The 9,950-nt window shown below is 49.5% G+C and overlaps 1 protein-coding gene across 1 annotated transcript; it reads left to right on the top strand.

The window, feature by feature from the left end:
• Window positions 1-6,025: 6,025 nt before the first annotated feature.
• On the top strand, window positions 6,026-9,468 carry LOC138957344 (polycystin-1-like protein 2; the record flags this gene model as incomplete). Its single annotated transcript, XM_070328469.1, has 4 exons — window positions 6,026-6,171; window positions 6,471-6,669; window positions 6,886-6,969; window positions 7,376-9,468. Coding segments are annotated over 4 exons (757 nt in total), but the record flags the coding sequence as incomplete, so codon positions are not given.
• Between the last annotated feature and the right edge of the window lie 482 nt (window positions 9,469-9,950).

The following is a 9,950-nucleotide window of genomic DNA, read 5'->3' as shown; positions in this document are numbered from 1 at the left end:
TCTTTTTGGCTTTGCCACGTGTTGTTGACGTTTGTGTCAGTGTCTTGCGTGTCGCCATTTTGTTGTGTGAGTTAGTTTTCTAGCTCGTGTGACTTTGTTTGTAGCTCTCCGTGCCTCTGCTTGTGGGGCAAGTTTAGCTATAGTATTTTGTTAACGCATTAGTGCGTGTGTTTACTGAATTTTCCAGTCGTTTAGACTTATGTTTCAGTAAATTTTTTCGCGTTGCCACGTGTTGTTGTCAACATGTCTGATTCAGACAAGCGCCGTGGCAAGTCGGACCCCAAGGGGAAAATTAAGGCTAAGTCTTCCTCTTCCAAAGCAACTTTACTTGTTACAGACCAAGAGCGTAACACTTTGTTGGCTGTACCAATTTCGGCGCCTAGCGCTGTTACTACTTCTGCTTCTTTTGCGGCGCCTAGCGCTACTGTTACTTCTGCACCTGTCTCTACATCGGAGACTTCGTCTTCTTTGTTAGCACCTGGACAAGGTGCGTTGGTTTCCTCTCTGTTAAAGTCACTGGTTCCAGAAATCCGCAGCTTGGTGCAGGCAGAATTTCAGCGTTCCGTCGCCAGCAGTTCGGCGTTTCCGGCATCTGGCAGTGACGTCCGGGCATTGGCTTCCGTGTCTTTGTCCTCCACTTCCGGCTTGGAGCAGCGTCCTCCCTCTTCAGCGTCGGTTGGTAAGCAGAGCTGGTCCGATAGCCCTCGTGAGGCGCCTGGACGTTCTCCTTCGGGGGACAGCTCTTTCGCATCGGGTCACGACCGATACCTTGCTGATCTTTCATTTCCGGCGATAACCTACGAGGCCCCGGACTTGTTCGAACAGCGGCGGCAGTCGGTTTCGACTGCCGCATTTCCGGCACTTGCCGGAAGTGATGATCCGTCCGCTCCGGCACGCTACGGCGGTCGCGGCAGGATGGAGTATTCACTGACTTCCGGTCCTTCCGGATCGCGAAGTCAACCAGTGCAGTCTTCACTTCCGCATTTTGCGGTTCCGTTGACTACACTTCCGGTTTCGGCCGGAAACGCTTCTTCCTCTTCTGGTGGTTCCTTCCGGATACCAGATAGTGGATTACAGCGTGCGCCTTCCGGCTTTCAAGCGCCTAGGCTTGAGCAGGCATCACTCCACTCAGTCGGGGGAGTGACGTCAGCTCATCCAGCTCCGGTTTTTGCGGATGGTCGTCCTGCTTACCCTTTACCTTCACAGGATTTTGGGCGGCAGGATGACGTTAGTGCTCAGGCTTTTCCGGTTTCCGGTTTGCCAGGGCATGCTTCTGCTTCCGGAACTGGTGACTTCGGTCATGGTTCCACGTGTGACTATTCTGATGCTCCATCAGTGGTCAGCGAGGAGTCGCGGGGCGTGTTTCCGTCGAAGCTCAAGTCTGTTCTTGACGTCGCGGCGGAAGTAACGTCTCGTTATTTTCCTGAAGGGGTGGTGGCTGCGGACTCTTCCGCATCATTCGTTCCTTCTGCCATGGCGGACTTCCGGCCGGCACAGGAGGATGTTTCTTCCTTCCGGTTCGCCGAGTCTCCGTCAGTGGCTTACCAACTTTCGCATTCACTGGTTCGTCCAGCACATGCGGGGAGTGGTATTCGGCCAGTGCCTGTTCCGTTACTGCTTCCTTTTGGTCCAGTTCCGGAATCAGCGCAGCAGTGGGTGGCTTCAGCTGCCCAAGCCTCTTCCTTCGTGCCTACGGTCAATAGGAAGCTTGGCATGCCCAATCAGAGCCAGAATTGGCTGGCGTCTTTTGCACTCCCTAGGGCTACCCTTCCGGTTTCCCGGGAATTGCTGCCTCTTCTGACTAAACCGATCAAGCGTGATTCGGTTTTGCCGGTTTCCGAGGCTTCCCTCCTCTCTGCTGAGGAGGTTGGACGTCGGCAGATCGAACTGTCCTCCATTGCGGAGACTCTCGTTCGGGCTCTGTCTCGGGCATTGACCGATTCGCTAGTTCCTTTCACTCTCAGTGAAGAACAGAATGCGGACGATGTCTCTGCGCTTTTGGCCGCATTGGCCAAGGTCAATGAGGAACAATTGCGTCTTTCCTCCCTGCAGTACACCCAAGCGGTACTCTGCAGGAGGGATCTCTTCCTCTCGCAGTCCCAATTCACGGAACTGGCTACTAGGGAGACCTTGAGAGTCTCCCCGGTCTCAGAGGAGTCTCTCTTCTGTCCGCTGGCACTGGATGCCAGACAGAAGGAGATTCAGTCAAACAAGGACAGTCAGTTCCTTGACTACACTCTGAAGGGGGTGAAACAGTCTCAGCCATCTAAACAGAAGCAGGCTCAGACATCGTCTAACCCCAAGCCAGCTCAGAAGCGGCAGGCTTCGCCGGCCGCTCGTGGTGGGAAGAAGAGGACGGCATCGGGGAGGGGGCGTGGCGGCTCTGGAAGTAAGCCACACCCCCAATGAAGCGCTCCCGATCTCACCTCCCTCCCGCCCTCCACCTTGGTGATGGCGGGAGGCCCCTCCCGGGCACTTTCTCGTTGGATGTCGGTAGTAGACAGCCAATGGATTGTGGGAGTGGTGAGATCGGGCTTCCGCCTGCTCTGGCGGGAGGAAAAGGCGCCTCTTACCCGAGTGCCTCCGCGGTTCAAGCCCCCCTTCTCGCAGGAAGCACGTCCCGTCTTGCAGTCGGAAATTGCCTCCCTGGAGCAGAAGGGCGCGGTGGAGAGAGTTCGGGTCCACAGCTCCCTGGGATTTTACGGGCGTCTGTTCGCTGTTCCCAAAGCATCAGGAGGATGGCGTCCCGTGTTGGATTTATCTCTCCTCAATACTTTCTTGAGGGAGATAAAATTCAAGATGGAGACGCCAGCCTCTGTCCGAGACTCTCTCCGCCCAGGAGACTGGGTGACCTCGATCGATCTCACGGACGCATACTTTCATATTCTTATGCATCCGGCCGACCGGAAATGGCTTCGTTTCCGGTGGGGAGATCAGATCTACCAGTTTCGCGCACTCCCTTTCGGGCTGTCTCTCGCACCATGGATTTTCACCATGGTGGTGAGACAGGTCTGTGCACTGGTGAGGTCCCAGGGTATCCGTCTGCGGGCTTATCTGGACGACTGGCTCATCATGAACCAGTCCCAGAGCGGCTGTTCGCAGGATACCCTGACGGTTCTTCGAGAATCCAACTCGTTGGGATTCTCGATCAACCGGGTAAAGTCGGAGCTGACCCCGTCACAGACATTCACTTATCTGGGGATGTCTTTCGACACGGTCGCTTGGACTGTCCAGCCTTCTCAGAGAAGGGTGGACAAGCTCCAAGCCCAGATTCGCTCCACTTTACCTCTCCTGATGGCTTCCATCCGCTCGCTCGCCTCCATCTTGGGGCAGATGGAGTCTATGGCTCTTCTGGTTTCACTGGGCCGGGTCCACAAACGTCCGCTTCAGTTCGCGCTGAAGCCGTTTGTGGACTCTCCTCTGGTGGACTGGGACGCCCTCATCCCTTTGCAGGGATGGTTCCAGTCTGCGACCCTTCCGTGGTTGGACACGGAGTGGGTCTGCAGAGGTGTTCCGATCGTCGTGCCCCTCCCCGACCTGGACCTCTTTACAGATGCGTCCAGGGAGGGTTGGGGGGCACATACAGATCTTCAGACTACTTCCGGTCTGTGGACGACGGAGCAGTCCTTGTGGCACATCAACTTGCTGGAGCTAGAGGCAGTTGCTCTAGCTCTGGCCAAGTTTCTGCCCTCCCTGTACGCCAAACATGTTCGTCTGTTTACAGACAACATGACAGTGGCGGCGTACATCAACAAGCAGGGAGGCTCGCGGTCCCCGTCTCTCTCGGAGAGGGCTTGCGAGATCCTGGTGTGGTGCTTTCAGCATCATATCACGATCTCGGCCAGGTACCTTCCAGGGAGGCTGAACACTTTGGCGGATGCGCTCAGTCGTTCCGGTACGGTGCTTCAGTCGGAGTGGACGATCACTCACGGGGCACTGCTTCGCCTTTGGGCCCAGGTCCAAAAGCCTCTGGTGGACCTTTTTGCCACAAGGTACTCAAAGAGGCTTCCGGTGTTCGTCTCGCCATTCCCGGACCCTCAGGCATGGCGAGTGAACGCTCTGGACTTTCCCTGGACGGGTCTGGAGGCGTACGCCTTTCCTCCCTTTCCGTTACTCAGCCGAGTAATCCGGAAAGCGGAGATGGAGGAGCCGGCCCTTCTTCTTCTGGTCGCTCCTCTGTGGCCGTCGCAGGTCTGGTTTCCAGATCTTCTTCGGCTCGCCCAAGGGCCCCCCATTCCTCTCGCACTCGTGCGAGGGGAACTAGTGCAGCCCCGAACAGGCATTCCACACGAGGAGCCCAGTCTTCTGAAGCTTCACGTGTGGAAGTTGTTCGGGACTCGCTGAAGCGCTCTGGGGCGTCGTCTTTGACTCTGGACTTGGTGGCTCGCTCGCATAGAGCGTCCACCTCTTCAGTTTATGCTTCCCACTGGAAGGCATGGACTGCCTGGTGTTCAGCTAGAGGGGTGAGTTCGGTGGCTCCGCGCTCTATTCAGGTCGCTAACCACCTCTCTTTCATGTCTTCGCAGGGCGCCTCAGTCTCCTCGTTGAGGGTCCGGCGCTCCGCTATCTCGGCGACTCTTAAGCAGATTGGTCGTTCTGTTCGAGTCGGGGGCGTTATAGCTGCAGTCATTAAAGGGGCTGCTCTTAAGGAAGCTAAAGCTCGTTTGCCCGCTCCCAAGTGGGACTTGTTTTTAATCCTGGAATTCCTTCGTTCTGCGGATTTTGAGCCTTTAAGCGAGGCCAGTCTGTTCAATGTCACTCGCAAAGCGCTGTTTCTCCTTTTGTTGGCTACGGCCCGACGGGGTAGCGAGGTCCACGCCCTGTCGGGTCAGCCTGGAGATATCTCCTTTGAGCCGGACGGTTCCGCATCTTTGCGTTTCCGGCCTGATTTCCTGGCCAAGAATCAGTCTCCGGGGCAGGCCTCTCCGCTGGTTAGAGTTAAGGCTCTGACCAGCGCGTTGGCCCCGGATGACCCCGATTCGGTCAATTGCCCTGTGAGGGCACTTCGTCTGTACTTAGCCCGGACTCAGCCGATTCGGTCTAGTTCTCAGAAGTTGTTGTTTATCTCTCTCCTTACTAGGCGCGAGAAAGATTTGTCGAAGGTAACGTTGGCCCGGTGGGTGTCCTCGCTCATCAAGCAGGCTTATGAGTGGAGTCGCACAAAGAGGGGGGGGGTTATGCCCTCCTTGCCACTTGACTCGGCCCGAGCCCATGAAACGAGGGCGTGGGCATCCTCTCTGGCAGTTCTGCGCTCCAGACGTCTAGAGGAGGTGCTGACAACTGCGTATTGGCGTTCCGAAGATGTTTTCATAAACTTTTATCTTCGGGACGTCACAGCTCTTCGACAGGATGGCTCCAGAGGCCTTCCAGCGCTCATAGCAGCAGGCCAGTTCCTGTCCAGAACTTGATGGTGAGTTTTGATTCATTTCTAGCCCACCGCCTTGTTGATGTTATCTGCTAATGTGATTCGGAGTAAGAATATGATATTAAATGGAAAATTTCCTAAATAAATTATCATTTAATTAATATACTTACCCGAATCACATACTGTATTCCCTCCCACCTGCCCCGCTTATGGTTTTAAGATTTTTTAAAGCCGTATGATAATAGGCACGTGTTCCTAGAGGAAGTGACGTGGCATACACCCGTATGGGAGGTAACTCCCGGTGTACTGGCCCATTACCAAAGCTACTTTCACTTTCGTTTTGGTGATGGGGTTGCTTCCCTTTAAATTCTTTAGCCGGGTAAGCGTTTTTCAGTGATAAGCATCTCAGGTGACTCAATGCTAATGTGATTCGGGTAAGTATATTAATTAAATGATAATTTATTTAGGAAATTTTCCATTTTAGAACTACCGGGGTTTTTTCGCTGGTAAAACAACAAAACCAGTACTCTGAGTTGGACGCTTACTGGTTCCAATGACCAGCCTACCTTTTTTTTCTGGATAGTTTTCATCATAAAAGTTTGTGTACCAGTTTCAAAAAATATTAGCACCATCGCTGTCTTTTACCCTCATTAAATGAAGACTTGTCATTGTCATCTTCAATAAAATTGTTTGTTTCAATTGCAGTGAACACTGGCCACCCCGTCCCCAGCACAGCATCTTCCGCCAGGACTTCCAGAAAGAACAGAACGAACTACGCATCTTTATTTCACCTGGCTCACTGAATGGTGAGTGACTTTGCTTTTATTTTGTCCTGTGGGGCTTGTCAGTAAACGGAAAGTTTGGCAAGGTAATTTATGGCCTTCAAGAGTAGCTATAGAATTATCTAAAAATACGTTTAATTCATGTTAAGAGCGAATGTAGTTTTTACAGAGACATGTTTGTCTGTATGTTTGGTTGACATCAAGATATGCCAATCTGGTGTGTGACATTTTACATCACAAATATTCAAACACACTTCAAAATCCTAGTCATTAGTAAGAATGAGCTAGTGACACAAATCTGACTTTTCACCTGGTTGCTACAGGTGCAGGTACGTACAACCTGGGCTTGGTGGAGACGTCCCTCAACTCGGGGCGCCGTCACAAGACAGAAGTGGTCCAGCGACAGTACGCACTCAGCGCCTGGTTCGGATCCTGCGTTTTCTGGAACACATCCAGAGCGGTGTGGAGCGACCAGGGGTGTCGCGTCTCGCCCAGAACCACTGCCACTGTCGCACACTGCAGGTGAGGCAATCTGCAAGATAACAATGCCGACAGTCGTCTCCCTGGCAAGCCTCTGAAACAGCTTTCATATACAATTCTTTCAAAACTCAAACAACTGTGACTTAAATACAAAATACTTGAGTGTGTGTCTGTTGTGTGTTAACTAACTGACATTTTATCATAGCACGGCTTCTTTCATTTATGATGATATTTGTTTGTTTGGTTCCCTGTATGCAGGTGTGACCATCTGACGGCGTTTGGTAGCCACTTTGAGCTGGTGCCCAATGATCTGAGTTTCACTCATGTGGAACACTTTTTCAGGTATTCATACACTTTTCTTGTACAGTACACACTCCACCTTGCACATGCACACTCACACATGCATGCACGGATGCACACATGCATGCATGCACGCACAAACACACACACACATTCTCACGCGCCCAAACACAGTCACACATGCACAAACACACACAAACACACACACACACACACACACACACACACACACACACACACACACACACACACATACACACACACACACATACATCATGCTTTCACTAACTTCACACATTCATGATCTGTGTGTTTCATTGTGCATGAGAACATGGGTTTAGTCATGACTCGGAACATTTTCTCTGTATATGTGTCAATCCTAATGAGGATGTAGTTAATCCAGCCATAGGATCATGACTGCTTTTAAAATGATATGTTTGTGTTTCAGTCTGCACGAGAACCCAGTGGTGATTGTGCTGGTTGCCGTGGTGATGGTCATCTACATCATCCTGTTGGTCATAGCGTTGCGGGCGGACGCCCATGACCGACAGAAGGGGGGACTAGTGTGTCTGAGCGACAACAACATCACCGACTCCCAGATCTACGAAGTTGTGCTAGATACCGGCCTGTCACAGAGCACACCCTCCACTGCAAAGGTGACTTGTCTGCAGCAGTCTGAATGGCTGGCTTTCTGTAAACTACCTGTAATAAAAAAAAAATTGGCAGATGCGTTTATGTCAAGATGTCAACAGCCTCATCACAAAGATCTGTACTAGTTTTTATGACGGGTAGTATAGAATAAAAACTATGCATGCATTAAGAAATGAAAGAAAATTCATGCATTAGGAAGTGGTTCTGGACACAGGTCGACCACAAAGCTAACGCTCCACAGCAAAAGGGGCGATTTACCTACAGCACTGTGAATGTTTTTTCTGTAGAATGAAGAATGTGCTTCCGATAAGGAATGAAGAAGTGACTTTTGATTTAGAGTGTCACGCACACAAGCTCACGCAAACGTGCCACCATCCATACTAGGTGCAGACCTAGGCAAACACAAACTTAACAGACTCATTTTAGTTACAATATTTAACAAAACATATCACTAAACTCTACTTCCCAAAATGCACTCACTAACTCATTCGCCCTTTAACTAAACCCTCTCACTCATGAATACGAATACAAATACAAATACAAATGCAAAAATCTCTCAAGTTCGTGGACATAGTACACAAAGACAACACAGAATTACAGATAAGTTAACCGTCAGAAAAACAGGAGTTCTCGACGCAGCTCCGATGTTAAACCGATCAACGTCATCCATACCCGGTGATGCTTTCCTGAGCGGTCCTAAAATAGCTAGTTAGGTGGGGAGTTAAACTTTAGATGACCTGCGTAAATTCAGATAAGCTCCTTCGGGTGTCGGTCTGTTTTGCGTATGGTACTTCAAAAATGGGGGAAAACATAATGTAGGTTTGAGGTACAAATCACTTCAGTAACGAATGGGGGTTCACCATCTGGTTCTTACTGAAGTCAAATCAGAGAAAGTAGAGGTATTAGACCATCCTTAGAATATTCCAGTAGGGAAGAACCGTTCTTCCACATAAAGGCCCAAGAATTTAAATAGGTGTTAGACGTTTTTCTTTAGTTACTCAGTCAGTCACCAAAAGATCCTGCATTGGATAAAAAGTAGCTAGTTCGACATTTAGAGTCTTGCTTCAGAATAGGATTACATGGGGATGGGAGAATATGTGGCTTCATTCTTTTTGTATATTCGCTTTTGATAATTGCCTTATAAAGGTGACCCGGGATTTTGTATAATATTTGTATGTAACTTGGATAACATTGTATGCTATGTACGTATTTTTTTGTATTGAATTATTACGCACTTTTCTAGTTATGTTTTTGATAAACAGTTTCACAGAAAAGTAACCTCAAGAATGGGCTCCATTTGTTCATCCGAGTGATTTTCCATGTTTTGTATAAGTCGTAATTTCCTCTCAAGAATTTATTCTTATAAAGATACAAGCCAAGCCGGCAATTTTAGGTAAAAGAGGGTAGTAGGCAGCAGACAGACTTAGAAGTACAGGCACTAGGGCATAAAACACAACGCGAGGCAAAGGTAGACATTAGGGTAAGAGTTATAAAAAGTGCACGCACTGATAATCATATCTGCAACGCCAAACAGAATTTATCACAACCCCTGAATGTAACAACACTTTTTACTTTTCATTGACATCAAAAGAGGAACAAAATCAGCGGACGTCGCCGTGAACACCGGGCCAAAAAAATAACTTCAGCACTCTGTACTGGGTACCACGCTCCCCTCTACGACCGGCTACGGTCGGATCATGAGCTAAACTCACGACTTTACTGCGTAGCTCACTCGGTATTACTAACTCAACTGCTAAAGAACTACGAACATTTCAAAAAATAAAAAATCAGGTTCACATGTTCCTGAATAATGCACATCAAATTACATCAAACACCAAATCACAAGAACACAAACGTGGTTTGCAAACACTTGCCTAGGTCAGGGTGAATGAGAGTAATAGCAACAAGTGCTAGATTCCCAGATGAGCCCCCATTTGTCACGCACACAAGCTCATGCAAACGTGCCACCATCCATACTAGGTGCAGACCTAGGCAAACACAAACTTAACAGACTCATTTTAATCACAATATTAACCCTTACACTGGTGCAATTCTGTAATACATGTTACATAGCCACTGGTGAATTAACAGAAAGAAAAATAAAGAAAAACGGTCATATAGGTTTTCGCATCCATGGGAGGTTATCCGAACCGACCAAACAGAGTGAGCCAGTATCGCGACATATGTCGTGACAACCAGGTGACAGTATACGTAAAGTTGCGTGACATATGTCGCTGCAACCAGCCTAAGGGTTAAACAAAACATTATATCACTTAACTCTGCTTCCCAAAACGCACTCACTAACTCATTCGCTCTTTAACTAAACTCTCTCACTCATGAATACAAATACACGTGTGAGTTTAGATAGAGCG

This window comes from Littorina saxatilis, unplaced genomic scaffold, assembly GCF_037325665.1.
Source record: "Littorina saxatilis isolate snail1 unplaced genomic scaffold, US_GU_Lsax_2.0 scaffold_3138, whole genome shotgun sequence".
Lineage (NCBI taxonomy): Eukaryota > Metazoa > Mollusca > Gastropoda > Littorinimorpha > Littorinidae > Littorina > Littorina saxatilis.
Note: the sequence above shows the minus strand (reverse complement) of the source record. Positions and strands in the feature narration are given on the sequence as shown.